The 27,471-nt window shown below is 32.2% G+C and overlaps 1 protein-coding gene across 1 annotated transcript; it reads right to left on the reverse strand.

Annotated features, from left to right (window-relative positions):
• Nucleotides 1-27,471, reverse strand: LOC115879917. Its single transcript, XM_030896973.1, has 6 exons — nucleotides 26,904-27,471; nucleotides 22,263-22,578; nucleotides 19,396-19,888; nucleotides 11,693-11,877; nucleotides 5,367-5,469; nucleotides 1-254 (listed from the first exon to the last, which is right to left on the reverse strand). Exons 1-6 carry the CDS (start codon nucleotides 27,229-27,231, stop codon nucleotides 141-143), a joined length of 1,539 nt encoding a protein of 512 aa, XP_030752833.1. The 5' UTR covers nucleotides 27,232-27,471; the 3' UTR covers nucleotides 1-140.

A 27,471-nucleotide genomic window follows, 5' to 3' on the forward strand; every position in this document is an offset into this window, starting at 1 on the left:
TTAAATGATACATTTTTATTATTTAAAAAATATGAATACAAATAGAGTATAATAATTTGCGATGAAGTATATCAGATTAGTATATTTTTAGGTAAAATGTATTTATATAGTCAGTAAATCAAAGATGATATCAGTTACGCTTATTTTTTCTTCTTTCCTTTTCCTTTGCCACCTCCTTTACCTTTGCATCCCTTACTCTTTTTACTCGCAGTATCATCAGCACCTACATCTTTTGGATCGTATTGAGTTTCAACCTTAAATTAAAAGAATATTGGTATTAGTGAGAATCTCAAGAATCACCTTTCTGTAATATTGAGCAACAAAAAATTTGGAAGAGAGAAACGTTTGCTCAGCAGTTAAAAACCATACTATATCGTGGTATACCGAATTTTCAAAACCAAAGCAGAAACAGGGATATGAGTATTTTGGCCGAAAACTAAATACTCCGAACCAATGATGAATCGAAAGATGCGTACATCTTATCTTAGATAGGAACTATAGGAAACAAGAAATAGCTTTCTTATCCGATAATCAAGCAGCATTAAAAGCGATCAACTCAGTAACCATCAATTCGAAGTTGGCCAAAGAATGCCTAGAGAAGCTGAACAAATTAGGCAAAGAAAATAAAAAAAAATAATAATCACAGTATAAGTGTAAAAAGGTTATAAAAAGTTTATATGATAGGGCAAAAATAATATATTCAGACGACATTTCACTAAACAGAGATATAAACCACATAAAAAATACATTAATAAAAACCACTATCCACCATGTTTTATTGACAAAACATTAAACGAAATACAAACCCCAAATCATAGACACAATGATAACAGTACACAATATATACAACTTACAACTCCATACATACGAGGCGTTTCGGAAAAAATAAGGATAGGAAAACAATATAACATATACGAACATCTTTCAAAACACAAAATACACTTAGATCCATTTTATCACATACTAAACCAGTGAATACAGAACAACAAACAAAAAATGTAATATACCAAATACCATGTGAATGCGATAAATTTTACATTGGTGAAACATCTATCTAGTCCCTTAATGTTCGAATTAAAGAACATAAAGATTATTTAAGAAAGGGAGATTTTCACAAATCTAAGATTTGTCAGCATTCATGGGCCACAGGGCACAGAATAAATTTTAATAACGCCATAATGATAATGAAAGAAGCGATAGCCTCTAAAAGAAAAATAAAAGACGCTTTTTTAATACAATCTAATAAAAATAAATATATTGCTCATGCATCTGTAGATGTTAGTAATGTATGGCAATCGCTTTTTGATTTTAAAAAACATAACATAAATAAACATAACATACGTAAAAATTAAAAATAATCATACAGAAAGTTTGGAGCTTTTTGGTTTTACCTTATTAAGTAATTGTTATCAGGTAGTAATTGTCAATTTTGAAGTTTAACTTGATATAATGTAATTTTAACAGAATGTCAACGGTTTTTGTAGACGTATCTGTTTTAAAAAACTAAAGTGTTCTCGAATAGTTGAATTTAAATATTTAAATAGTTTTTTTACTTTATTCTTTGTATTTTTTTTTGCTTCTGACGACGGAAAGAAATAAACTTTCCGAAACGTTAAGCATTTTTTTGTTCGTTAGGCTAATTTGTATATCTGTAAACCTAACTGCTGACAAGTAGGTTCCGTTTGGATTAACGCCAGCAGTGTTTACACAAAATCACTATTTTATTTTGTAGATTTTCTTGCAGTGGCGAAATACCCATATAGGATTTTTTGGAGAGATGAATTCGCCACATAGGTATAGACATTTTTTAAAGAAAATAAAATCCTCCTACACTGGGTTCCACCTCACCAAGGGCTGGAAGATAATGAAAAAGCAAACGATCTAGCTAGAAAAGGAGCGAACACTCCATTAACTGGATCAGAATCGTTCTGCCTCCCAGGTGGATACCAACTTAAAGCATAACTGAAGAAACTGGTAGACTTCATCCGTAACCTGGAATGAGAATCTTCCAACGGCCTAAGAAACTCGAAGAAATTTCTCAGGGCCCGAGAAAAATCAAAGATTCTCCTCAATGAACACTTCAGTAGATTAAAGCTAAGAAACAACGGCGAATGTAGATTCTGTGAGGAAAATGTTCTATAAACTTTGGTACGACTAATATCGGAGTTGGAGAAGTAACCTCTATAAACCCGTCTCAGATACTGGCTCAGATACTTGTCAAAGCCCTGGGATTGTATTATCAGCTATAACTCAGAAAAGGAAGATCCAAAAGATATACAAGGTCGCGATGATTATCTTCTCCCCTCCCATACAATCTACAATACTGACAGGATCCCTGACAGTGCCAGTTGTGTCTGTCATTTTAATTCACAGGCAAATTGTATTTTCTGTCATTCTTTGGATGTCGTCTACCGAAAGGAGGGTATATGGGGCCTTTGGGCCGAGTATTTGCACTGTTTATTGATATGCTTAAAAAAAAATTGACAAAAAGTAACGTGCATGATGATAGCTACTGAAGAAGTCTGATAATCTACTGAATCAATTAGACTGAATAAATAATGAACGTGAAAGTTTAAATATACTGTTCAGTTTAAGCGAACACTTGTGCTTACGTGCCTTAATCGTTCAGTTTCACTGAATATGTCACTGATTCAGTGAGACTGATACGACGCGAACCTTTGATTGTATTCATTGCTGAATCAGAAAAAAGTAAAGTAAAGATTTCAGTTAACGTCTCCTTTTTGCTGCCAGGGCTAATCTGGACGGGGCCTACTTTGTTTACGCGGAATCCGAACCGCGGTCCTCAGCCATATCATGGTCAATGGCCTACCGACTTAGGAAGTGTCTAAATCAACTCTTACTCACGAGATATCCGATCTCATCCGGCCTCGAACCGGCGTGAATGAGCAGTGTGTATCAATAGATTTTACACTTTTCCCTTGGACAATTAACAGCACGATACAGAGTTTCGAACCGGTCACCCGTCCATCCACTAGTATCGCCTTACGTCGCTTAACTTCGGTGTTCTAATGGGAACCGGTGTTTCAACGTAGTTAGGCCGTTGCCCTTGAATCAGAAAACATTTGAATACAGCAAATATACAATATGATTTTGTTACTCGTATAGCGGGTTTTTACGGGCTAGTCTCGCAACCCATACACTGTTGGTATTTGTATGGTGAATTCTAAATACAGGGTGTGTCCCTGTATTACACTCTGTACTTATTGAGGCAAAGTATATTAATATAATATATCCAATTAGATAATAGATTAGAATAAAAAAAATTAAAATGTTTAATGACTGTCTACTCTCTATAAGATTTAAAAGCAAATTTTGTGTGCAGTATAATTAATAATCCATTAAAATTCCACAAAGAATCAAACCATTTTGAAATAGTTTTCTCCGAGGAAGTACGCATTTATTTTTAGATAAATTGAAGTGTTCAGAGAACTGCTGATATGTTTATTAGAAAATTGTATTTCTTTGCACTTAGATAACCTTAATGACCTGACATTAAGACATTTCTTTGTTACAAAACAAATGAAGACATACAATCGTAATCAGTTTTTTGCAGAGAACTAATTATTATTTTAAGGTTCTATCGTAATATCAATATTTTTTGTCCAACTAATATTGATTGAATTGATGAATGTGTTTTGCCCAGTTACAGCAGTTACGCGACAAGAAACTACAACTCTAGGAGCGCGACGGCTGGAGCGAACACGTCGCCACCGAGATCGCCCGACGCTACATACAGTTCCAGTAACTATTGTAGGCGACCGACGAAATCGCGACGGCTCTGGAGCTAAACACGTCGCTATGCGGTTACTACGGTTCAAGCTAACTTCAAGAGCGATTATAAATAATTTATTTACAAATTATAAATAATTTATAATTTTGACGTCATTATGATCGTCGTTCTTCAGTAACAGGTTCCCCATTTGTTGTGGAGCGCGACACGGCGTTACAAAAAAAAAATACGGCTCCAAAATCGCGTTACTTAAATACCGAACACATCACTAAAAGAAACACATTTTCTCTTTATCGTATTTCAAATAAGTCCAAAATAACGGAGTTGAGTGAAAATTTCCGAAAAAAATGATTTTTTGCTAAAATTTTGAAAACCACTGGATCTTTTCTGGATTTTCTTTCTTATAAATTTAATCTAATACCTATGTTGCCATATTATCAGAAATTATTTTATTAAACTAAAAACTAAAAAAATTCCCAAAAAATTTCGAATTTTCAAAAATTTTCTTTTGCGAAAAAAACCTCATAGGTGTGTTTCTGGGGTTGTACTATACTACCAGTTAAAATACTTGCACTCATTTCTGGGACACCTTGTATATATTTGATATCAATTAAACTTTTAGTTACATAATCGAGGGCGCGATTTTTAAATTCAGTGTTGCCATGTTGCCAACCATGGACATATTCGGCACTGTGCTGACTAACTGGAATTTTAATTTCGCGCTGGGGATTCAGGTGGTAGCTCTGCTGTAAAAAATGTCAAGTTACCACATTTCTTTATTTATTTCCTGACATTGTCATTCGTTTTGATACCTTAGTTTTGTATTACGAGTTTTTGGTTTAAATAAATAGTGTTGTGATAATTTAAGCTTAAAAATGTTTACTAACAGACCTTGCAGCCGTACATTGTTCTTTTTAGAACCTCTTTTAGTGCTATGTGTAGAATATAGCTTATTAGCCGTAAAAAACTCATCGCTCTAGCACCTGACTAGGAGCTTTCTAGACTAACAAGAAAGTCTCGCAACTCCTAGAGGAAGTCGCATCTCTTCATAAATATTAATCATTATCATAAATATATCGCATTGTATAGGAGGTTACATAGCCTTAATAGTATTTTGTATTTTGAATAGATACGAACTCTCCATTGAATAGCGGAATAATATACTGGACGTTCCATTTAAAATAAAAGAGTAACTTGCTTTTAAAACTGACTAATGTTCAACATTAATTTCGCCTCACCCTGTATAACTTTCCGACTAAATATAAGAAATATAGGGCTAATTACAACTTAGGTAGCTTTTATTGAAATTTAAATTTTATTCTTTAATTAAAATTTATAAAATCTTAAGTATGTCAAAAACTTTCCATTTTTTTTTCTCTAGTGCTTCTTTAATTTTTTCTTTTATTTTTTTCTAGACCCTTTTTTTTCTAGACACCTTTATTTTTTTCTAGAATCCGAAAATTAATTAATATATAGAGTGTTCCTATTTGTGTTCGTATTGTTTCCTAAAGAGAAGTATCAGTTTTTAGTTGATATTTCTTGATATCGATTAGAAGATTTCGTAGTTTAAGGTTAATCGGCATTTTGTAATTATACGGTATGTCATTTAACTTACCGTTTCTTTTTTCGGAATAGGTTTCAACGGTGGACCTTTTGGTGTTTGAAGTTCTAGTTCCAAATTATTTTTCTTATCGACACCTTCGCTTTTCTTGCCTATTCTGTAAATTGGAAAAATATAGGTTAGTTGTAGCACATTCGTTTATGATAAAATTAAGTATAGTGATAGGGCAGGGATTGTAGGGAGTGCTACATAACTACATTTAGCGCCAATCAAATCTTTTAGTAGTTAAAAATTATTTTAAAATAATTAAACTACACACGCGACAATCTACAGGGACTCTACTACGCAGATTTGCCTGCGTAGTATGCCCTGTGAGTAGGGCATCATTAATTCAGCGATGTAATTCAAAATTTTAATATAAATAATGGGACGATATCCTAAAAATAAAAATTATTTGGTTGCTACATATTGATAAGAATTTTATGGATTAACAAATTTAGAATTAGGCAATCAAAATATAAGTATCATTCCATTCCAGTATATATACCGGATGCGTCTCAAAAGCGGCTCACCTCTATAACTTTTTTATTTTTTCAGATAAAAAAACGAGATTTGGTATATTAGTATATGAGTCCCCTAAATTCAAAACTCGGTATTTGCTAGTCACGCAAATATTCAGGAAACCAAAAAATTTGTCAGTTATTAAAATACATATGGATTTGTTTTAAATCTTGGTTTTAGTTAACTCTAGTCATATCGATTTAAAACTACTATTCTTTTTAATTTGAAATCCTACCAAAAACTAAAAAATGTACTTTTAAAATTAAAAACCGAGTTTTGCACCTGTGTTTTGAAAATACCCAGTTTGCTACTCAAAATTGCCCATACCCATAAATATATACTTGTGGAATTTAAAAATTACTTTCAGATTAAACCCATTTTCTTTAAATTGAAGGCACAAAGTAGTGCTAAAACATTATTTATTAGACATAATAATATAAAAAAATATTTTAACACAAAAAAATATTTTCTAACTAACTAAACAAAACAGGTGCGTACTTTGAAAAGCAAACTTCCAAATTCCAAGTCCTTGGAATAATAATAATCCTTACAAACAAGAACCGAAAAAAGAAACTTTTCTAACTACTAACCGAACTTTTCTAAACTAAAAAACATGCAGGTTCTTAGGCACTTTAGGAAACAGGTTCCAAACAACAAGGGCTTAGATTCTAAGTTCTGGATTTTCTTCTTCCATAATAATTAAGCCGTCTTCATCTCTCTGTTTACTGTTCGTTTTCTACCTTTGCCAATTTCACAAATTTTTATTTTAACGAAGAATGGCAAACACGAGCGATGGTAATTATTACTACTGCCCTTTACCAAATCCAGATAAAATAATAGGTCTGTTCGTTTTCCTGTTATTATCGATTCTGAATCGTCCTAGAACTCTCCAGCGCATGCGCAAATGAAATAATGTCTTCATATTTCCTTCTGCGCATACGCATCACAATTCTAGGACGGTTCAGAATCGGTAATAACAGGAAAACGAAAAAAGCTAATAATGCACGCGACCACATAAGGCGCAACGCCATTGGCCAATTGCATTTACACAGTTTTGCATCTGACAAGTGAGAGCAAATACAGAGTTTTGCATTTAAGCTTTGTTTTCAAATGTATTTTTAACATACAGATACACAGTTTAGCAACTTACTAACTAGCAGATAAGGTGCATGTTATGATAAGCAAGGGAATGGCGCTAAAATCCCGCTTTTCAAAATTTCGTCAAATACCGAGTTTTGCATTTAGGGGACTCATATGACCTAAATTGAGCGTCCGGATTGCACAACGACCTTAGCGCGTGGCCGCTGGGCTGCCAGTAGGCAAGCGAGACAGCGACGCGCCGATTTAACAAAATAAATAATTTTAAACCTGCCGTCATTTCGTTAATAATTATCGTATCGTGTTGATTTTTGCATAGAAATACTCAAGAGTCTTTAGCGCTTCCGACAAGCCTCAATAACTGGATTATTTTTTATATTTTCGATTTGTTTACATTGCCCGAGCATATTATAACTTTGAGATAAAAATCTCTGTCATAAATTTTAAAACTAACAGATATGAATACTATCATTCAATTAGTTAGAAACCATAGCCACAATAGAGAATGTAATTTTACCTCGTCACGAGATTTTTTGGAAATATTTCACTTCCATTTATCCGGATTTCTACTAACTTTTGACCTTTCTTTTCGGTCGCATTTCCCTCTATTTAATAATAAATAATTTAAAAAAAACGCATAAATACTACTGGTAGTAAACAAGCTGTGGCAAAAATTTTCTATACTCCGTATAAACAAAAGACTATCGCAAATACTGTCTTTCGATTGACGTACATAGCCATCTCTTTATTAACGCAGCGCCTCTAGCTCTCGCAAAAAAGCCGCATAATTCAAGTTTTTTTAAGCTAAAACAATGCAATATTTTAAAAAAAGAACTACATTATAACCAGGAGATATCGGCAATGATAATGTTCTTGTCATTTGATCAAAGTTCAGAATTTATTTTCTGTAAAAATAGCGCTAAAACTAAAACCAAAGCTGAACATGCTCTAAAAACGGCGAGCGTTGTACTGACCATTTCTTTATTTATACTCGTTATTACTGCTAGCATAAACCGATAGACCTAAATTTTGAATATGTTGTAACTAAATGTATAACTAATTAAATGATAGTATTCGTATCTGTTAGTTTTAAAATTTATAACAGAGATTTTTATATCAAAGTTATAATATGTTCGGGCAATGTAAACATATCGAAAATATAAAAAATAATCCAGTTATTTAGGCTTGTCGGAAGCGCTAAAGACTCATGAGTATTTCTATGCAAAAATCAACACGATACGATAATTATTAACGAAATGACTTTTAATGAATTTTAAAATTATTTATTTTGTTAAATCGGCGCGTCGCTGTCTCGCTTGCCTACTGGGCTGCCCGCGGCCACGCGCTAAGGTCGATGTGCAATCCGGACGCTCAATTAGGATTGATTGACGTATTCAATTGTTTTTGGTCAGTTCCTGTTTCACCGGAAATGACAACAACTTTTGATTTTTAAAGGGCACCATCGGTATATTTCTACCTTATTCCATAAAAAATGACACTCTGAATAGAATGACATATCATATGTCAACTTTTGACATTTTTGCATATGGTTTATTTGAAATTGGAACATGCGGTTCATAACGAAAATTTGACTTGAAATACCAAAGTGTGGTACCAAATTATTGAACGGGCCACCCTTGTTCTATGAGCCACCCTTGTTCCATTTGAAAAACTTGAATAGATTAAAAATACGATTTTGACATCTTTTAACCAGCCAGGACAAGACACGAAAAACATTAGACGATCAAAACTATTTTTCCAAGGCTTCTTGATTAAAGATTAGTGTCTTTAACACAGCCATGGCAGTCATGGCACTCTAGATTAAAATTTAAAATACGAATAAAAAATGTTTTTTTTGTAAAAATCGCTACAAGCGACCGTCTTCAAGTTATTAGAAATGGAAATAGTCAAGACATGTCATCATTGACAAAAAATAAACATGTTGGCTAGATAGTTATTTGGACTAAAACGATAAATTTGGGAACTTTTTATTTTTTAAGCTAATCATAAATTCGTTTCTGTTCAATCTTTGGCACAAAAGAGTGTTTCAAATTTATTATTTCAGACTAAAATCTGTTCTAAAACTATCCAGTCAACATTAATAATTTTTTTCAGTTATGACATGTATTGACTATTTCAATTCCAAATATCTTGAGAATCATTACTCGTAGCGATTTTTACCAAAAGAGCTTTCTTACGTAAAAAATGGCGGAACTGTATATTTTTTTACTAATTAGCATGTAACGAAAAGTTATTACCCCTCAAAACAGATAAAAAAATATGTAGGTGGCGCCCCCGACAGTACAAGTCATATTGACATCGAAATCAAATTTTTCATGTCAAAAACCACCCAGATACCAATTTTCATCCAAATATCGGCGTTAGCTCAGAAATTATTTAGAAAAAATCGAAATAAAAATAGAACTTCTACACCCTGTATCTACGAAGCATTTTAGGACTTAAATTTATACGAACCTTTTTACTAATTTTTATCTGCAAAACATACTGCCGAAGTTTCCCGAATACAGTTCGGACCACTCTGTATATTAGAATATCAAAGAACTAAGTTCAGGGAATTTATATCAAGTTTAATGAGATATAAACTGCTGATTGTTATCTATGAAATTTGTAATTGGTTTTAATTAATAGTTATGTTAATTTATCAAAACCAGTTTGATTTTTTTTCATTGCGAAATTGATATATAGCTGTTCTAATTCAAATTTACGTATAAATTTGCGACATGCTGTAAATTAACTATTAATAATCAATTTGCCAGTATACATATTAGCTTAATCTGAAGCAGATTTATCTTAAATACTTGTAGATATATCATTAACATATAAAACATTGCTATAAAAGATGTCATTTATGTTAAAAATTGTTTTATTTTGTCAAATTTAAATATACAAAAAATTTTTATGAATAAAACCTGAAAAATTAGAAGGATTTGGCACACTCATATATTTAACAGACATATCTGTGCTAACTAACAAGGTGTACACTGTACTTAGTTCGATTTAGAATTTTTTGTTCTTTATTTTTTATGCCTAAGTTAGTTGTATCACATTTTCTATCAATTAATTAACCCAGTGTAGGAGGTAAGATCATAATTTTTTTAATCTTTTATAATGTTTGACACCAACAAAATTAATATATGTACAAACATTTATAAATTATTATTATTAGGATTATGTCACTTCACAAGTTCGTAATAATGTTTGCACCAAAACCAAATAGTGCTAATTATAATGACTAATAGGTGTAGCTAATTAGTTGTAAAATCCAATGAGACCTATTGCTATTAAAGAACAAACATTAATTATTAGAATTTTGCTCTTGTTTATCTATGATTTAATACAATGTCTAAATAGATGAGTTCATTGCTCTGTATTTATGGTATACTATAATTAATTTGTAAAATAACTAAGTACATAACTATAACTAAGATATATTATATACTATAATTAAGATATACAGGGTGTTCTATATTCTACGCCAAACTTTCTAAAATATAAAATAATTATTCTTCGTTTGTTTAGATGGAACACCCTGTATATTATTATTTCAATAGATGGAGAATTAAAAAATGAACATTTTTTGCATTTAGAGTATCTTTTAAAAAAATTTAACGGTTTTGCAGATATTCCCGGTTTTATATTTCATATGGCATTTTCCCTCGTATTTTACCATTGAAAGCGCCATATGAAATAATACTGCGTGTACCTGCAGAACTAAAAACTTTGAAATACTTTAAATATAAAAAATATTCATTTTTTAACTATCCGTCTAATAAAAAAATAATATACAGGGTGAGAGAAAAAATATTTTATATTTTAGAAAGTTTGGCCTAGAATATTGAACATCCTGTATGATTTACGATTACCATATTTATAGCAAAGTAAGAATAGACCGTCTAAAGTCTAAAGTAAATACCTAATACAGTTTTGATTTCAGAACAGTTCTTGTATTTTTAATAATTTTTTTAAGAAGGGATGAAAAATTTATATTTTTGATTTATTTTTTAATATCTCTGAAACTATGGAAATATATTTACTCATATCTTACGCTTATATAAAGTGATCTGAAAGAAAGCCAAAAATGCAATAATGTACAGGGTGTTCCTTTAAAAAAAACGAAGAATAATTATTTTATATTTTATAAAATTTGGTTAGAATTTTGAACATCCTGTATGATTTACAATTTCCATATTTATAGAAAAGTAATTATAGACCCTCTAAACTAAATACCTAATACAGTTTTGTTTTCAGGACAGTTCTTGTAATATTAATATTTTTTTTAAGAAAGGCTAAAAATATATAATTTTTATTTATTTATTAATATCTCTGAAATTATCGAAATATATTTACTCGTGTCTTAGGAAGCCAAAAATGCGATAATATACAGGGTGTTCCGTTAAAAAAAACATCCCGATACACTCACACTTCTTTCTTTGAGCCACCCTAAGTTAAAATATTTTCCTAAAATACATCCTGGTACATACTTTAGGTTTGCACTTTAACAAAATTCTCAAGTTTTTTATACTAGGAGCTACAGATGCCCGACGCACTATTGCCGGACCCTGTATATGCAAAATATAAAAAACAATCTACTATGGTTAGATAAGTAATTTATACATCGTACATTGTCGGTTTTCTGTAAATGTATAAATTAACTTTATTTTGAAACTTTTTTTGAACGTGCTTGTTTTATTTTATCTGACCTTAAAATGAACATTTCTTTATTCGGATCCGAAAATTCTGTAAACTGCGTCCCATCTGGAGAAGTGCATACGGGTGGATTGACAACTACGTTGCCACCCTGTCCATAACCGCCTGAGTCGCCGTGTTGGCCCATTCGAAAGGAAAACGGACTGTTTCCTGGTACGCCGGGACGCATGGCGAATGCCTGAAATAGAGTATTAAAATTACCAAAATACCACTTGCTACTTGTAGTCCTATGGGTATTTTGCCACTTTGCTACTTGTGATGGAGTGTCCAGAGACTTATATTTCGTAATTCATATACTGTGAATGTATTAATGTGAATTCTTTTGTATTGTATTTTATACAGTATGTCCTCGGATTGTCTTTACAAGAGGAATAACTTTTTTATTATTATTAACATTTTGAGAAAAATGCATTTTACATAAAAATTTTTGCTTGTTCTAAAATAGTTAATCCTGTTTATACTTTTCCAAACTTCCATACTGTTTTAGAGAAAATTAGGAAAAATATGAAAATATGGTTGAATTTTTTTCAAGTCCTAAATATCAAAAGCGTTTCTATGATAAAAAACTCACCGGCAAAAAAAACCGGCCACTAAAAACTAGTCCCAATTTCAAAGTTGGATTTCTCGCGAACCGTGAACCACTCATTAGATTTTGATGATTTTTTTTAAATTGTAAATTAATTCCTTCTTAATGCTAAGTCTGAAATTTTTATTCCGAATTTATTTTGAGCATATACAGGGCACAACAATAAGACAAAAATTTTTGCCCGAACTTTGTAGTACCTTGTAGGGTGCAGCAGCTGTAGTAGCTATTGCTAAATCAAATCACATTGTAGCCTCATATTTTGTGAGCATTTTGTTTTTCCAATCACGACATATTCTCTGTTTATATTGAAGATACGCTGCTTTAAAACGAACGTCTCGGAAAAATGCTTCGCAGGCAGAAAGTTTCATGTGTAAATAGTAAATAATCAAGGCGACATAGGCGAAAACGGATTTATGAGTATTTGTAATATGACAACAACGGTTGTCAAATTAAAAAAAAGCCACTATCTGTGACGGATGTTGCTCGTTATGTGGCTTTAATTGAGGATGGCCGAAGTCAACGTTATGTGTCCGATACCCTGGGTATACCTCGAAAAACAGTCCAGGATGCCTGGAATCGGTATATGGAAACGGGAAATTTCACCAGGTGGGCAGGCGAGTGGGTTCTGGAAGAAAACGGAAGACAAATTGCTTTATTGTCCTGAATACTTTACGAAATCGTAGAATTACAGCGTTTCAGAATCAACATCTGCTACAAGCCGTGCGTAGAACTCAAGACTAAAAGAAAACAGCTTGTCTGCAAGGAGACCTGCCACAGGACCCCAGCTACTTCCAAGACATCGTTGAGCACGTCTTCAGTTTGCGAGTTTACATGTGAATTGGGATACTGAGCAATGGACTAAAGTCCTGTTCACGGATGAATCGCGGTTTTAAAAATCTTCCACTTTTTTGCTTGCCTGCAAAGCATTTTTCCGAGATGTTCATTTTAAAGCAGCGTATCTCCAATACAGAGATAATGTCGTGAATAAAAAAAAATGCTCACAAAAGATGAGGCTACAATGTGATTTGATTTAGTAATAGCTACTACAGCTGTTGCATGGGCAGGGTTGGCATGATTTAAATCAAATGATTTAAATCATGATTTAAATCGTGATTTAAATCAAGTGATATTTTTAATTTTAATCATGTGATTTAAATCAAAAAAATAATCTTATGAAACTTTATAATAAATCAAAAAATAACTGTAAAAATTATAAAAATCTATCCTAGAAAACTATAAAAAATATTTCTATAACAGATATAACAGATAATAAATCGAAAAATAATTGTAAATTTTATAAAACTATATAAATAAATATCTATTCATCAATTTAAATGTTGAACCGATTTTTGAAGTAATTTCGTGTGAATCCATAAGACCGCTAAACACAGGGATTTATTTTAAAATTTATGTATGTGACAAAAATTCGCTGTTCGAATACATATCATTCGCAGACTAGTGCAGAACTAGGTTCTTCTGATATAGAGACTATATCTTCATTCCCGAAAATTTATAATCGTTGTCAGAAAATATGTCATTTTATATATATTTTTTTTTTGAAACGTTGGTATGTTTCCAAATTCTTACCGATCTTTTGATTTGTAGTAAGTACTTTACACTTCGACATTAGATAATACTAATTTCGTTCTCGATTTAAGACTATTTCCGAACAATAGTGTATTTTTTTATTAAGAGTAGAAATTATACTTTTTTTGACGATGCTGTACATTTGAATGACCATCGTAAACCTATTCCGACGTTACAAGGAAGCACAAAAAGTACATTTTTACTCCGAATAAAACACTATTTTTTTTAAACATTACAAATAATTTTTTAATCAATTTCAAACATTGCAAATAATACAAACAGTAATCGAGAAACAATTTCTACACTCGTTAAATTTGACACTTAATATCAGTTTATAATATATTTTTATACTTTTGTGCTTAGGCCTAACAGTTCTTTACTTTTATCCCTAGCCGTTAAAATGACAAAAATTAATACTTTTGAGATGTTTGAAAAAAAATCCTTTTGATCTGAACCGAGCGACTTTTTTGCGGAATATATTGGTGACCGATGTGGAAAAATGACACGCGCCATAGAATTGTTAATGTTATCGGTATCGCTCAGTGTTATAAAGATTTAGCCATTTAGGATAGGACTTTAATTGGAAATAAGTCCTAGTCATTTGGAAATCCGATTTAAATATTGTTTTGAATTAAAATCAAAAAAATCTCTTTTCTTTATTTTTTTTTTAAGAATCATGATTTTTTCCAACCCTGCTACAGGGTGTTACAAAGTTCGGGCAAAAAACTTCGTCTTATTGTTGTGCCCTGTATATGCTCAAAATAAATTCGGAATATAAACTTCTGACGTAGCGTCCGTTAAGAAGGAATTAATTTACAATTAAAAAAAATCATCAAAATCTAATTAGTGGTTCGCGAGAAATCCAACTTTGAAATTGGGATTAGTTTCTAGTGGCCGTTTTTTTTTTGCCGGTGAGTGTATAATTTCGTTTTCATACTTTAATAGATTGTCGTTGCTAAAATTTTAATTAAGGTTATATTTTTTGTTATTTTAAAATATTAAAGAAGCACAAAATTTATTTAGTTCAATGCTACGGAAAGGGTGATAGTAGTTATCGGAAAATGTGGTATTTTAACAACATCAAAAAATCTGACGTTAATCAAAATCATATCAAAATTAATAATAACCATCTATCAAAGAATGAAAACGAAATTATAGTAGCATAGAAACGCTTTTGATTTTTAGAACTTGGAAAAAATTCAACCATATTTTCACGTTTTTTCTGATTTTCCAAGTCATCCAATGTTGCCAGAATAAAAATAAAGTCTGCAAGTATAATTAAAAGTAAAATTTGTGTTTAATTATGTATTTTTTTCTAATTATTTGCCGTAGAAAAATCGATGAAAATTTTAATTTTTTAAAATGTCTTCCCATGTTTTAAGTATTGATGAACCTACTAGCGAAGTTAAAAACACACGTCTATAATTTTATTGTTGTAAATGTGACAGCACCGGAATATATAGACGAATTTAATTGTATTTTGCCGACATTATTTTAAGTAATAAAACAAATATGTTCCGTATAGCATCATTGTAAAACAAGTTAATTGTATAACTGCTCCCTGAGCAACAAAAATGTTTTGTTAGTCAACGCCATGATTTTATGTTGAATTTGGACGACTGTATCTCGGCCATTTTATCGAGTCGGGATTTGCAAAACAAAATTATCGAAATTTAATTCAAAATAATCGTATTTATAAGAAACGAATTAGTTTCCAATAATATCGGATATTGAAGAATGTCGATTTTCCAATTTACAGGTAATTTTGCAGTAATTTCCTAAAAATTAAATATTTATTATAACTGCAAAATCTTATTAAAACGAAAGCGCCTTAAAATATTTCCACAAATATGGATATATAATATCACTAAAATTTGCTTCGCAGAAAAATTTGACACCTGGAGCGTTTTAGGCGATATACTTTTATACAATTTGCATCTTTCTTTAAATTAGCCATATCTGTCATTTAAATAGAATATATGTGTACTTTGCCATTTAAAAAAAAAATCAGTTTTATCTTGGTCACTATAAATACACGATATTATAATTTTATTCTTGATAACTAAAAAACAAAATGCAGATGCATGCTAGAAAAATATTTTAACTGAGACAAATATGTTATTTTTTAAATATTTATAAATCTTTTATAAAACAGTTTTATAAATATTTTGTAATGTACTCAATATTATTTTGTAAGCGGTTATCGGAGAGTTTTTAACGTACTTCTAAATAAGTATATTGTTTTATAAACCTGCGCCTTTTTCGTGTTTATAACTATCGTATTAGGGTTTATAAAGCACTTAAAAAATAGTACATAATATTTATCATGAATTGTTATATAACACTCTATATAACCATTTTAAGCACATTTGTGCCACATGGGTTGGTTATAGTGGGCCGATTTTGATGATTTTTTTAAGCAGTATGTAGCCAAAGTATTTGATCTCTTTCTAAATTAAAAATAAAAAATTATTAATTTAATTTTTAATTAATTAAAAATAATAAAATCTGTTAATTATATGAAGAAAAACAAAATGTTGATATTTTGGCGAAAGTTTGAAACACCCTGTAGAATGTGTTAAAACAGCAGAAATTTAATCATTTTATCATCTAGATACACCCTTTCTCGATAGTTTGTTTTTTGGTTCATCTCATTAGCATTATTTTTGTTGGAGATATTTGCTTTTGAAGAAGACATTAACATTTTTTGTTATTCATATTCACCCTGTAGAAATCTAATGTGACTATGGTATGAGACCAGGGCCGCGTAATTGACAGTAAAAAACAAACAAGTAAAATCGTGCTATCTGCAAAATCCATAATTATACCTAAGCTACTTAAGAAAAGGTTTAGTATTTAACAAAAATTTAGGATATCTGTTGTGTTTATCAGCTATTTCTAGAAATAGTTTACTAAGAAACGGAAATTGACTTCCGAGACTATTATAAGCATCCTAACTAAAATATCTACTCAAATATTGAATTTCCCAATATTTTGTTAATGGGAGGTATTATTAATAAATATCAGAACATTTAGCGTTTGAAATACTTATTTTATATTTGAAAAAATTAACTTTTATTTCTTAAGCTTCATTCAGAACCATGAAAGTACTGGAATAAATTAGTGGTTTCAATTAGTGTTTAGGAGTTCCTTTCTCAAATTTCAATGTAAAAAAAAGAACTATATAGAGAATATCCCATGTAAAAAACATAAATTTGAGTCATACTTGAAGAATAACAGCTCCCAATGAAAATCTAGTTACGCCACTGAATTCTACGTGAATAGCTCTATTATGCCCAGTTATCACATTTTCGATAAGATATAAGAAACCGAAATATGAGAGAAGTCGAAAAATTAAATAACTTCAAATTCGCCGTGTATTTCAGTAAGCAAAAGGGCTAGGACAAATCTGTCTGTACTATCTCTAGTTTCATAAAAAAGTAGCTTAGTGATGTGAAAACCGCATCTTTGTATCTCTACTCATAAATGAGAAACCCTTAAAACACACGAAAATGAAAGGAAGGAAGGATTTTATATAAGCCAGCATCAGCTGCATCAGCTTCCATTTGGCGGCATTGACTACAAATTACATAATACACGATAATTAAACACCCTGTACTATTGATGGGGCATTACGATTCTTTTTAGCGAATCAAACTATTCAATTTCTCATATTGACCGATGATTTCTCATATATCTCTACGATTCGTTCATTTGTCTTTTTCAACGAATCACACGCACAATTTACGTTTCATAAAAACCAGAATCGTAACTGGCACTACCCGCGATAATTTGGTCGGACAATTACTTAAGCGATCCGAAAAAGAAATATACAGTTCTTCTTGATCGAAAAAAATGGCTTCCAGTTGGCTTGGAAATGAACATCGATGACATTCCCCATATAATTTTATATATAAAATGACAGCGGTCTTCATTTTATAACCATCGCTGACGCCGTTTTTCTTATCATATTGAGCAGAGGCCATATTGTTGGCCTCTTATTATTTGGAGTTGCATAAAAGCACGATTTCGTCTTTTAGTCACACACTTAATGGTTTATAGTCGGTAATATTATTTTAACAAAAATATTAACGTGAAAATTAAATACCTTACAGATACTCCCGTACTAAGCACAGTATAAATATTTTTTTTTTCTTGTAAATAACTTTCTTATCGTTTGCATTTTATGCCCTTGATGTTTGTTTAGGGCTTTTTGTTCAAGTCTAAATATTGGTGCCTGACTCTATGCCTATATCACCGCCAGCGCCGCGCCGTAGAAACGAACGATCACATTGTGATCCGATTCAATTCTCACGATTCTTTTTTACGGCTTAGCATTCAAATCTTATGGATCCGTGCTGGCCACGATTCAATTGAACGAACCGTATTGCAAGAAATGATTCAATTCTCACGACCATTCGAACTAACGATCGCATTGTGATCCGATTCAATTCTCACGATTCTTTTTTACGGCTCAGCGTTCATATCTTATGGATTCGTGCTGGCCACGATTCAATTGAACGAACCGTATTGTAAGCAATGATTCAATTCTCACAACCCTTTGAACCAACGATCGCATTGTGATCCGATTCAATTCTCACGATTTTTTTTATGGCTCATCGTTCAAATCTTATGGATCCGTGCTGGCCACGATTCAATTGAACGAACCGTATTGCAAGAAATGATTCAATTCTCACGACCATTCGAACCAACGATCGCATTGTGATCCGATTCAATTCTCACGATTCTTTTTTACGGCTCAGCGTTCATATCTTATGGATTCGTGCTGGCCACGATTCAATTGAACGAACCGTATTGTAAGCAATGATTCAATTCTCACGACTCTTTGAACCAACGATCGCATTGTGATCCGATTCAATTCTCACGATTCTTTTTTACAGCTTAGCATTCAAATCTTATGGATCCGTGCTGGCCACGATTCAATTGAACGAACCGTATTGCAAGAAATGATTCAATTCTCACGACCATTCGAACCAACGATCGCATTGTGATCCGATTCAATTCTCACGATTCTTTTTTATGGCTCATCGTTCAAATCTTATGGATCTGTGCTGGCCATGATTCAATTGAACGAACCGTATTGTAAGCAATGACTTAATTCTCACGACCATTCGAACCAACGATCGCATTGTGATCCGATACAATTCTCACGATTTTTTTTACGGCTCAGCGTTCAAATCTTATGGATCCGTGCTAGCTACGATTCAATAATTGAACAACCCGTATTGTAAGCAATGATTCAATTCTCACGACACTTTGAACCAACGATCGCATTGTTATCCGATTCAATACTCACGATTCTTTTTTACGGCTCATCGTTCAAGTTTTATGGATCCGTGCTGGCCACGATTCAATTGAATAAACCGTATTGCAAGCAATGAATGGAATCTCACGATTCATTTTTAATACTCGTTCAAATGAACGACTCGTTTAATCTTTGCCCATCTCTACCCTGTACTGTTGAAATTTTAAAAAAATAAATTTGTGTTTACAATTATTCACCTGTTGATTTTGGCTTTTTCCAGAAATAGCCAACGCTCCTCCATCTCCGCAAGTACAATCCGGCGCGTTTGGATCGACCTGCTCCAATTTGCCCTTGTCCTTATGAACCCGAATGGTTAACGAGTTCCCGCCCAAACTGGCTCCGATCTCTTGATAATTTCCATCGGGAACTTGCGGCATTACTGGTCCCATATCAAAAGCGTTAGGCATCATGCCAGCTCCAGGAGGTAAACATGCCGCGTTGGGTATGTATCCGCACTCATTGCAAGGCGTCATCATGTTATTCGCCGGTAAGCCGTTTTGGAATCCGCCTGGCTGCTGTATCGGACAACCGGCCGGGCAACCGGCAGCATATTGTCCAAGTCCGTTCGTGTTCGTATTGGGAAACCCGGACAAATCATTGGGCATGGAGCCGTAACGTGGATTGAACGCTTCCTGAGGACCTGCACCACTTGGTCGAAGACAGGGTGAGGTGGGACAAGTTGAATTGTATCTAGAATAATTACATTAATTATCATATAATTCTACTGCTTGTTGCAATTGTTTGAAAGTGGTAAGTAATAAAGTGGTTTGAAAGTGGTAAACAATGGTGATAATATATTTTCTTGGACTAACATTGCCTTTAATATTGATGTTTTTAATGGTCAGAGCAAGACTTATTACAAGAGGGAGATTTATATATCGAGATTTCTACTAGCACGACTAAAGAGCTTTATATTTATTCATACTAATTAAAAAAGTATCAGAAAAATATATCATTAGGCAACACCTTACTCTGAGGGCGACACCACGAAATACCATATTGCAGAACATGTCTGGATATAATGGTTGTTTCACAAATAGATTATAAATATACAGACTATTGCATCGCCGATCTGAAAACAGGAAATCCCATGTAAATTTTAATTTAAAGTTTCTCTATTTTATAGGGAAAACTTTAAAATAACATTTACAAAAAAGAAGCAGAGTTAATTGTTTACTTATCTATGAAATACATAAACTATATAAATACATGTTTATAGAGAATACAACTTAGGATAGTTTTGACAGATCTATGTAGAAGAAAATCATAGTAGATTTGCCATATTGTGACATAACTTTAATTTTCGCCTAATTTAGTATTTTTCTGTCATAACTCAAGAACAAGAATTCGTATAAATTATTTAAAATGAACAATTTGCTTGATTTTAAGGAGTTTCTTAAAAAGTTTCAAATAATTTTTTTTTGAAAAATGGCACAAACTCATCATTTTCAAAATTAAATGGCATTTCCTGTTCAGGTCGACGATGCAACAAATTGTATAGTATTCCAAATTAGTAACATTATCAAGACCTAACGATATAAAATATGTTCTCTGACAAATATGCGGTTCTCAGTACTAGGCAATGATATGCCATTGACAGAGAGCTATTATGCGGGGTTCAGTCTCCAAGTCGCTAGACTTTTTGAAAAGGATAGGACTTGAGAATGGGTGACTGAGAAGGGTCGCACTACAACATTTTAAATTATTAAAAAATTAAATAAAAAAATATAAAATAGTGTGGTCTAATCATCTTAATTTAGTAAAATGTACAGGGTGTCCCATTATAGTTGAAATCATACAATCTCCGTTATTAGTGAAAGTTACTTTTTATTTCGTTTACTGCATCTTCAGTTTGCCAAAAAAGCAGGACAGGTTTATGCAAATCGCCTCGTCCTATCTTTACTCTTTACTAATAACGAAGATACTTAAGTCTTTTTTGAATTAAATCATTTTAATGACTTAAGTCATTTGATTTCAAGTCATTTTTGAAAGCTGACTTAAGACTGAAAAGTCTTTTTGAAAATGATTTGTGATTTAAATCTTTATTCCGAAATAGAACAAGATTTAAGTCTCTTTAGAAAAGACTTAATCATTAAAAAGACTTACGTCATCAAAATGATTAAAGTCTTTTTATAAAAGGCTTAAGCCATATTTTTGTATATTTTTATAATACATTTTTAACAGCAGCATTTCTTTTTAAACTGTTAGGCGGCAGCCAAGCAGCAGAATAAAAAAAACAATGCTCAATACCACTAGTAAATAAAATGATAGTTTTTCGGAGCCGGTTTTGATTATTTGTCGTATTACGCGTGCGTAGTGAGTCTGTTGTCTTTCAAGTGAATCACCGACTCCGTTATGTAGCCCGAAAGACGAACGAAAGAAATTTATCATGAATATATTGAAGAGTACCTTAAAATCCTCCAGCCCTTAGGTTATGTCATCGATATATTACATAGTGATCAAAACACATCACCACTTTTTAATAGACATGTATTCGATGACATCTCTGTAAAAAAGTCTGTTAAATTTTATAAAAAAAAAACATATTTTTGTGTTTGTAGTTCAGAAAATTAACCGTTTTATTTTATGTGGTTTTAGTCTCATCTGTATAAATTAATAATATGATATTTAGTAAGAAAATCGCTAATTGGTAATACAAGAAAATTAATATTAATATTTAAAAAAGGTTTTTAAATTGGATTCTGGTTGTTTTGACTTGAGGGTAATTATATTGATTTACATCATTTTACTGACTTAACTTGCATGATTTAAGTCAAAAATATAGACTTAAGTCATAAAAACGATTTAAATAACGTTATATTGATTTAAGTCTTTACAAAACTGACTTGACTTGAAATAAAATTACTTATTAAGTCAAAGACTTAAGACAAAGACTTAAATCATTTGAACTTTACTTAAGACTTAAATAGTTTTGATTTTAGAAATGACTTACGACTTAAGACCTAAGTCTTTTTAAAACTGACTTGTTGCAGCTCTGCGTATGATTTCAGTACATGGGTCACCATGTACAATAATAATGTTTTAATTTCAAAAGCCTTCTTACCCTCTTTGCAAATCCCCACCTTGCTGTCCACCCTTTTTACCAGCCTTCTTATACCTATATAAACTTTTTCCTTCCTTGTCTTTAAATAACACACTTTTGTCGTCCAAATTCATTTGAAATTGGGTCACGATGAGCTTTCCAAAACACGACATGCGAATGTAAACACTGATTTTCCCTATTACAGTGCTGGCGTTTGATGGATCGCTGATATTGAAAACGTCTTTCAGTGTTTTGGCTGTGGGAGAGCTGCCATCAGATAATTCGACGCTGCTGATCAACTCATTGAATAAATTGGATACGGATATAACAGATGCACCTGAAAACGTTTCAGTTGTCAGTTATACCGGATGCGTCTCAAAAGTGGCTTACCCCCTATAACTTTTTTATTTTTTCAGATAAAAAAACGAGATTTGGTATATGACATAAATTAGGATTGATTGATGTTTTCAATTGTTTTCCGTCACTTCCTGTTTCACCGGAATACAACTTTTGATTTTTAAATTACACCCCCGTATTTTTTTACTTTATTTGATAAAAAATGACTTTCTGAATCGAATGACATATCATATGTCACCTTTTGACATATTCACTCAAAAACAAATTGCATTTTAAATTTCAATCTAGAGTGCCATGGTTGTGTTAAAAACACTAATTTTTAATCAAGGAGCCTTGGAAAAATAGATTTGATAGTCTAATGTTTTTAGTGTCTTGTCCTGGCCGGTTAAAAGATGCCCATATCGTATTTTTAATCATATCTCAATTTTTTCAAATGGAACGAAGGTGGCTAATTAACATATTTGCGGAAAAAGAATGTTTTTATGAGTAATATGGTACTACACACTTGGTATTTCGAGTCAAATTGTCGTTATGAACCGCATGTTACAATTTCAAATAAATCATATGCAAAAATGTCAAAAATTGACATATGATATGTCATTCTATTCAGAGGGTCATTTTCTGTCGAATAAAGTAGAAATATACCGAGGATGCCATTTTAAAAATCAAAAGTTGTAGTCATTTCCTGGTCCCATTTTTGGTATTTCAAGGCAAATTGTCGTTATGAACAGCATGTTATAATTTCAAATAAACCATATGAGTAAATGTCAAAAGTTGACATATGATATGTCTATTCTCAGAGTGTCATTTTCTATCGAATAAAGTAAAAAAATATGGATGGTGCCATTTAAAAATCAAAAGTTGTAATTATTTCCGGTGAAACCGGAAGTGACCGAAAACAATTGAATATGTCAATCAATCCTAATTTATGTCATATACTACACACCAAATCTCGTTTTTATCTGAAAAAATAAAAAGTTATAGGTGAGGGGTGAGCCACTTTCGAGACGCACCCGGTATAATTATTTTTATTCCAGTGATAATATACAGGGTAGCGTCTCTCGTAACACCTACCGAAAAATAGATTAGAAAAAGTTTTTTCGAAAACGTAAGATATTTGACATATCAAAATGAAACGCAATTTTAATTTAAATAATACGAGAGTTGTCTTTTATATTTTGCATATAGAAACATAGTAGGCGGTAAACATAGTAACATTGTCAACATATATCAAATGTTAAAATTAACTGTCATCTTTAGTTAACTTAAACACCAAATTTTACGACCCCTTCGTTTAAAGCTGTATAACTGAATTTTTCAAGTTGAGTCAGTCGAAAAATGAAATTAAGCCAAGAAAAATTTCGCGCGATAGTTTTTTATAATTTTCGAGGACACTTGTCTCAACAAGAATGCATTGCCGAATTGGTTTCCGTTTTCGGTAATGAACCACCACATCAATCGACAATTTTTCGTTGGTATGGAGAATTTAAACGCGGACAGATTACTCTTAGCGACGAGCCCAGAACAGATCCACCAACGACGGCAGTTACCCAGGAAAATGTCGATGCTGTACGTAAGCTGATCGACAAGATCGACATGTCACATATCGTGAAATTGAAGCATCATTGGGCATTTCTTCAATTCAAAAAATCTGTTGATGGAAGAACAGAAAGTAATTAGAGTCAATTGGGGTCAAAAAACTCTACACCGGTTTAACGCAGAAAAAAAATATTACAGTATTGTCAGTGGTGATAAATCATGGATTTACTCTTATGAACCCGAAAATAGACGTAAATCGGCTGTTTGGGTCTTCCGAGATGAACCAAAGCCGACGAAAGTTATCCGTGCTCGAAGTGTTTCCAAAAAGATGATGGCGACATTAAATTTGTCTCAAAAGCGGGTCATGAAGCAACAATTCGTGCAAAATCAAAAGACTGTTATTGCTGAATAGTGATTGGTACATATCAATTTGTTTGCGTAAGTAATTGCTGAGTTTCGAAAATTCAACCCTCAACGACGAATGATCCTCTATTAAGACAATCCAAGTTCCCACACAGCTTAAAAAAAATTTAGTTTTTAAAGCAACAAAGCATCCAATCGTTGGACCATCCTCCATATAGTACCGATCTAAGTCCTATAAACATATTGATAATCTTTACTTTTCGAAAAATTAAGAATAAACTAAATCAGAGGTTCCAGTCCCAGAATGCAGTCAGCGCCCTCAAAAACGCAATTTTGAAGGTACTAACAAGCGAGTGGAATAACTGCTTTCAGAATTGGTTCCAACGGATACAAAAATGCCTTTTTCTTCGTGGATAATATTTCCAAAAAGAATACTGTAGTGTTTAAAAGCTATCTACTGTTTTTTAGGGTTCCGTACCCAAAGGGTAAAAACGGGAACCCTCTATTACTAAGACTTCGCTGTCCGTCCGTCCGTCTGTCACAAAGGTCTATCTTATGAACCGTTATAGCTAGACAGTTGAAATTTTTACAGATAATGTATCTATGTTGCCGCTATAAGAACAAATACTAAAAACAGAATTAAATAAATGTTTATAGATAAAAAAGTACTTTCACTAAACATTATCTTACAAGTAAGAATTTTACATAGAATCTTCCAAGTCGTCGGTGCTCGGTGGCCGCATGGTTACAGCGTTTGGACTTTACGCTGCTATGACGTTGGAGCCGGAGGAGTAATGCATGTTCGAATTCTAGCCGAATTCAGCTATTTTAATTTTTACATATTTATTATTAATACAATTTTTAGCAATGTGTTTCTTCATTTTTTTTTAAATTACTTATACGCGCATTCAAAATTTCAGCTAAATCGGAAAAAAAGTTTATAATAATATACTGTCTAATGTTGTATAGATAATGAATGGTACGGAACCTTTCGTGCGACTCGCACTTGACCAATTTTTTTCTACACCTATATGCAAAATAAAAAAAAATAACCCTCGTAAGTGACAATATTGAGCGTATATTTATCATTTAAATAAAGCTTGTAGAATACAAAATTAAGGTTAGTTTAGTGTGATATTATTACTACAATTACTATTAACTGTCTTTTATCAAAGGAGGGTTTGTTGAAACAGTAAATAGTAGTAGATGAGTTATGTTTGATTGTTGAAATGTTTACTCTTAGTTTATTTTCAAATTATTTTCATTTGGCAGCGTTGTCTTCGGCATTATTGTAGATTTTAATCGTGCTTGTTTCTTGTTTAACTTAATTTTCTTACATTTGACTTTCACAAAAACCAAGAAAACGTACAGGAAGAGTGAAACCTACCCCCAAGCCTACACAAATTTTGGTATAAATATTTTCCAACTCCACCGACGATAGATTTTCTTTTTGTAAAATGGTCCCTCTAGTATTTACTACATTTTTTGTTTCTTGTAAAAGAACGCAATATCGCATAGTTTTTGAAAAATAAATTTTTGGAGAATTTATTTTTCCAAAGCAGAGCTACAAAATATACAGGGAGTTCCAATATTCTGTGGACATAGAATAACTACACATATTTTGAAGCAAAACAAGTTAATTGCACATAATTTATTTTTATACAACATTGCTTCGTTTGTCCGTTAGAGTGCATCACTCAAAAATAAACCCGAACGTTAATTAATTTAAAACGTATTATTTTTAAGGACAATTTTACGAAAAAAAATCGGGCGTTGGTTGAGTTGGAAAATATTGATACTAAAATTTATGCAGGGGTGGAGGTAGTGTTCACCCTTCCCGTACTTTTCCTCGATTTTTGTGAAACTCAAATAAATGTTAAAGTACTTAGCAAAACATAGACATCCAAAATCTCATTCAAATCGGAATAACGGTTCTTAAAATATTTTTGAAAAAATGTGCTTATTTTTTAAAGTTTGGTGTACTTTAACGGACAAACAAAGCATTTTTGTATAGAATTAAATTGTGTCCAATGAACTAATTTTGATTCCAAAAATACGAAGTAGTTCTATGTCCACGGAATATTATGACACCCTGTATAATAAAAGAATAAACATTTTTATCAGAATATCTTTCACTAAAGTTACATTTAAAATTACTTAAAATACTATTTATTTAAATATTATCTATGTAGAAAGTGCCTTTAGTAAAATTCTAATAAAAAAGGTCAAGAGTTGCAAGAATTTGGTGCAAAAACAAGGGAACAAGACCAAGACTCCCCTTGTCCATTGGCTCATCACATCCGAGCTTTGCCAGAATCTTTCATGATGCGGAACACCAAATAATAACCAACACATAAAAAATAAGAGAATCAAATACATATGTAAAATAGATACGATAAATACCTATTTCGACAGTCTCTGGCAACCATCCCGGTTGCATTTTTCTCATTACCGACACAGCTATGTCGAATTGCTCTGTAGCTGCCGTCGCTTGTTCTGGACTGAGCGAAAACAAGCAACTTTTCCCGCTCTTCACCGATCCTCTATCGTTTTTAATGCTTCTTTTCGGGTTGAAATCCGCCTCGCACACGTCCAAAGGCGCGTTATCCAGAAACTGGAAAGAGACGCATGTCTCTCCAGGGGGAGCTTCGCAGTCGCATTTCGGATCCAAAGTAACGCTGTCCACTAGAAACTCCAACAGGAACAGATTCTCGGTGGCAATTTTCTCCATAACGGTGAATTTTTATGCGAAACTGATTATTACAAACACATAACAAAATTTAGAATGAAACGTTTACGTTAAAAACGAGAAATTTTGCCATTTATTTCGGACGTTTGACGCATGTCAAATACGTTATAGATATACAGGTAAAGTTAGATTTATTATGAGAATCTTTTCGGTCGAAACTTTATATCTGGTGGAGGATAGTGGGTGTAATAAAAATTGCATGCTTCATTTCGAAATGGTTGG

The sequence above is a fragment of the Sitophilus oryzae genome, unplaced genomic scaffold, assembly GCF_002938485.1.
Source record: "Sitophilus oryzae breed Bouriz unplaced genomic scaffold, Soryzae_2.0 scaffold_1590_pilon_pilon, whole genome shotgun sequence".
Lineage (NCBI taxonomy): Eukaryota > Metazoa > Arthropoda > Insecta > Coleoptera > Curculionidae > Sitophilus > Sitophilus oryzae.

Coding starts and splice junctions, on each gene's coding strand:
- LOC115879917 (XM_030896973.1), bottom strand. CDS start 27,231: ATGGAGAAAATTGCCACCGAGAATCTGTTCCTGTTGGAGTTTCTAGTG. Junction 19,889..22,262: donor GGTGGGGATTTGCAAAGAGG/GTAAGAAGGCTT, acceptor TAATTATTCTAG/ATACAATTCAACTTGTCCCA. Junction 11,878..19,395: donor GAAAAAGCCAAAATCAACAG/GTGAATAATTGT, acceptor ACTCTATTTCAG/GCATTCGCCATGCGTCCCGG.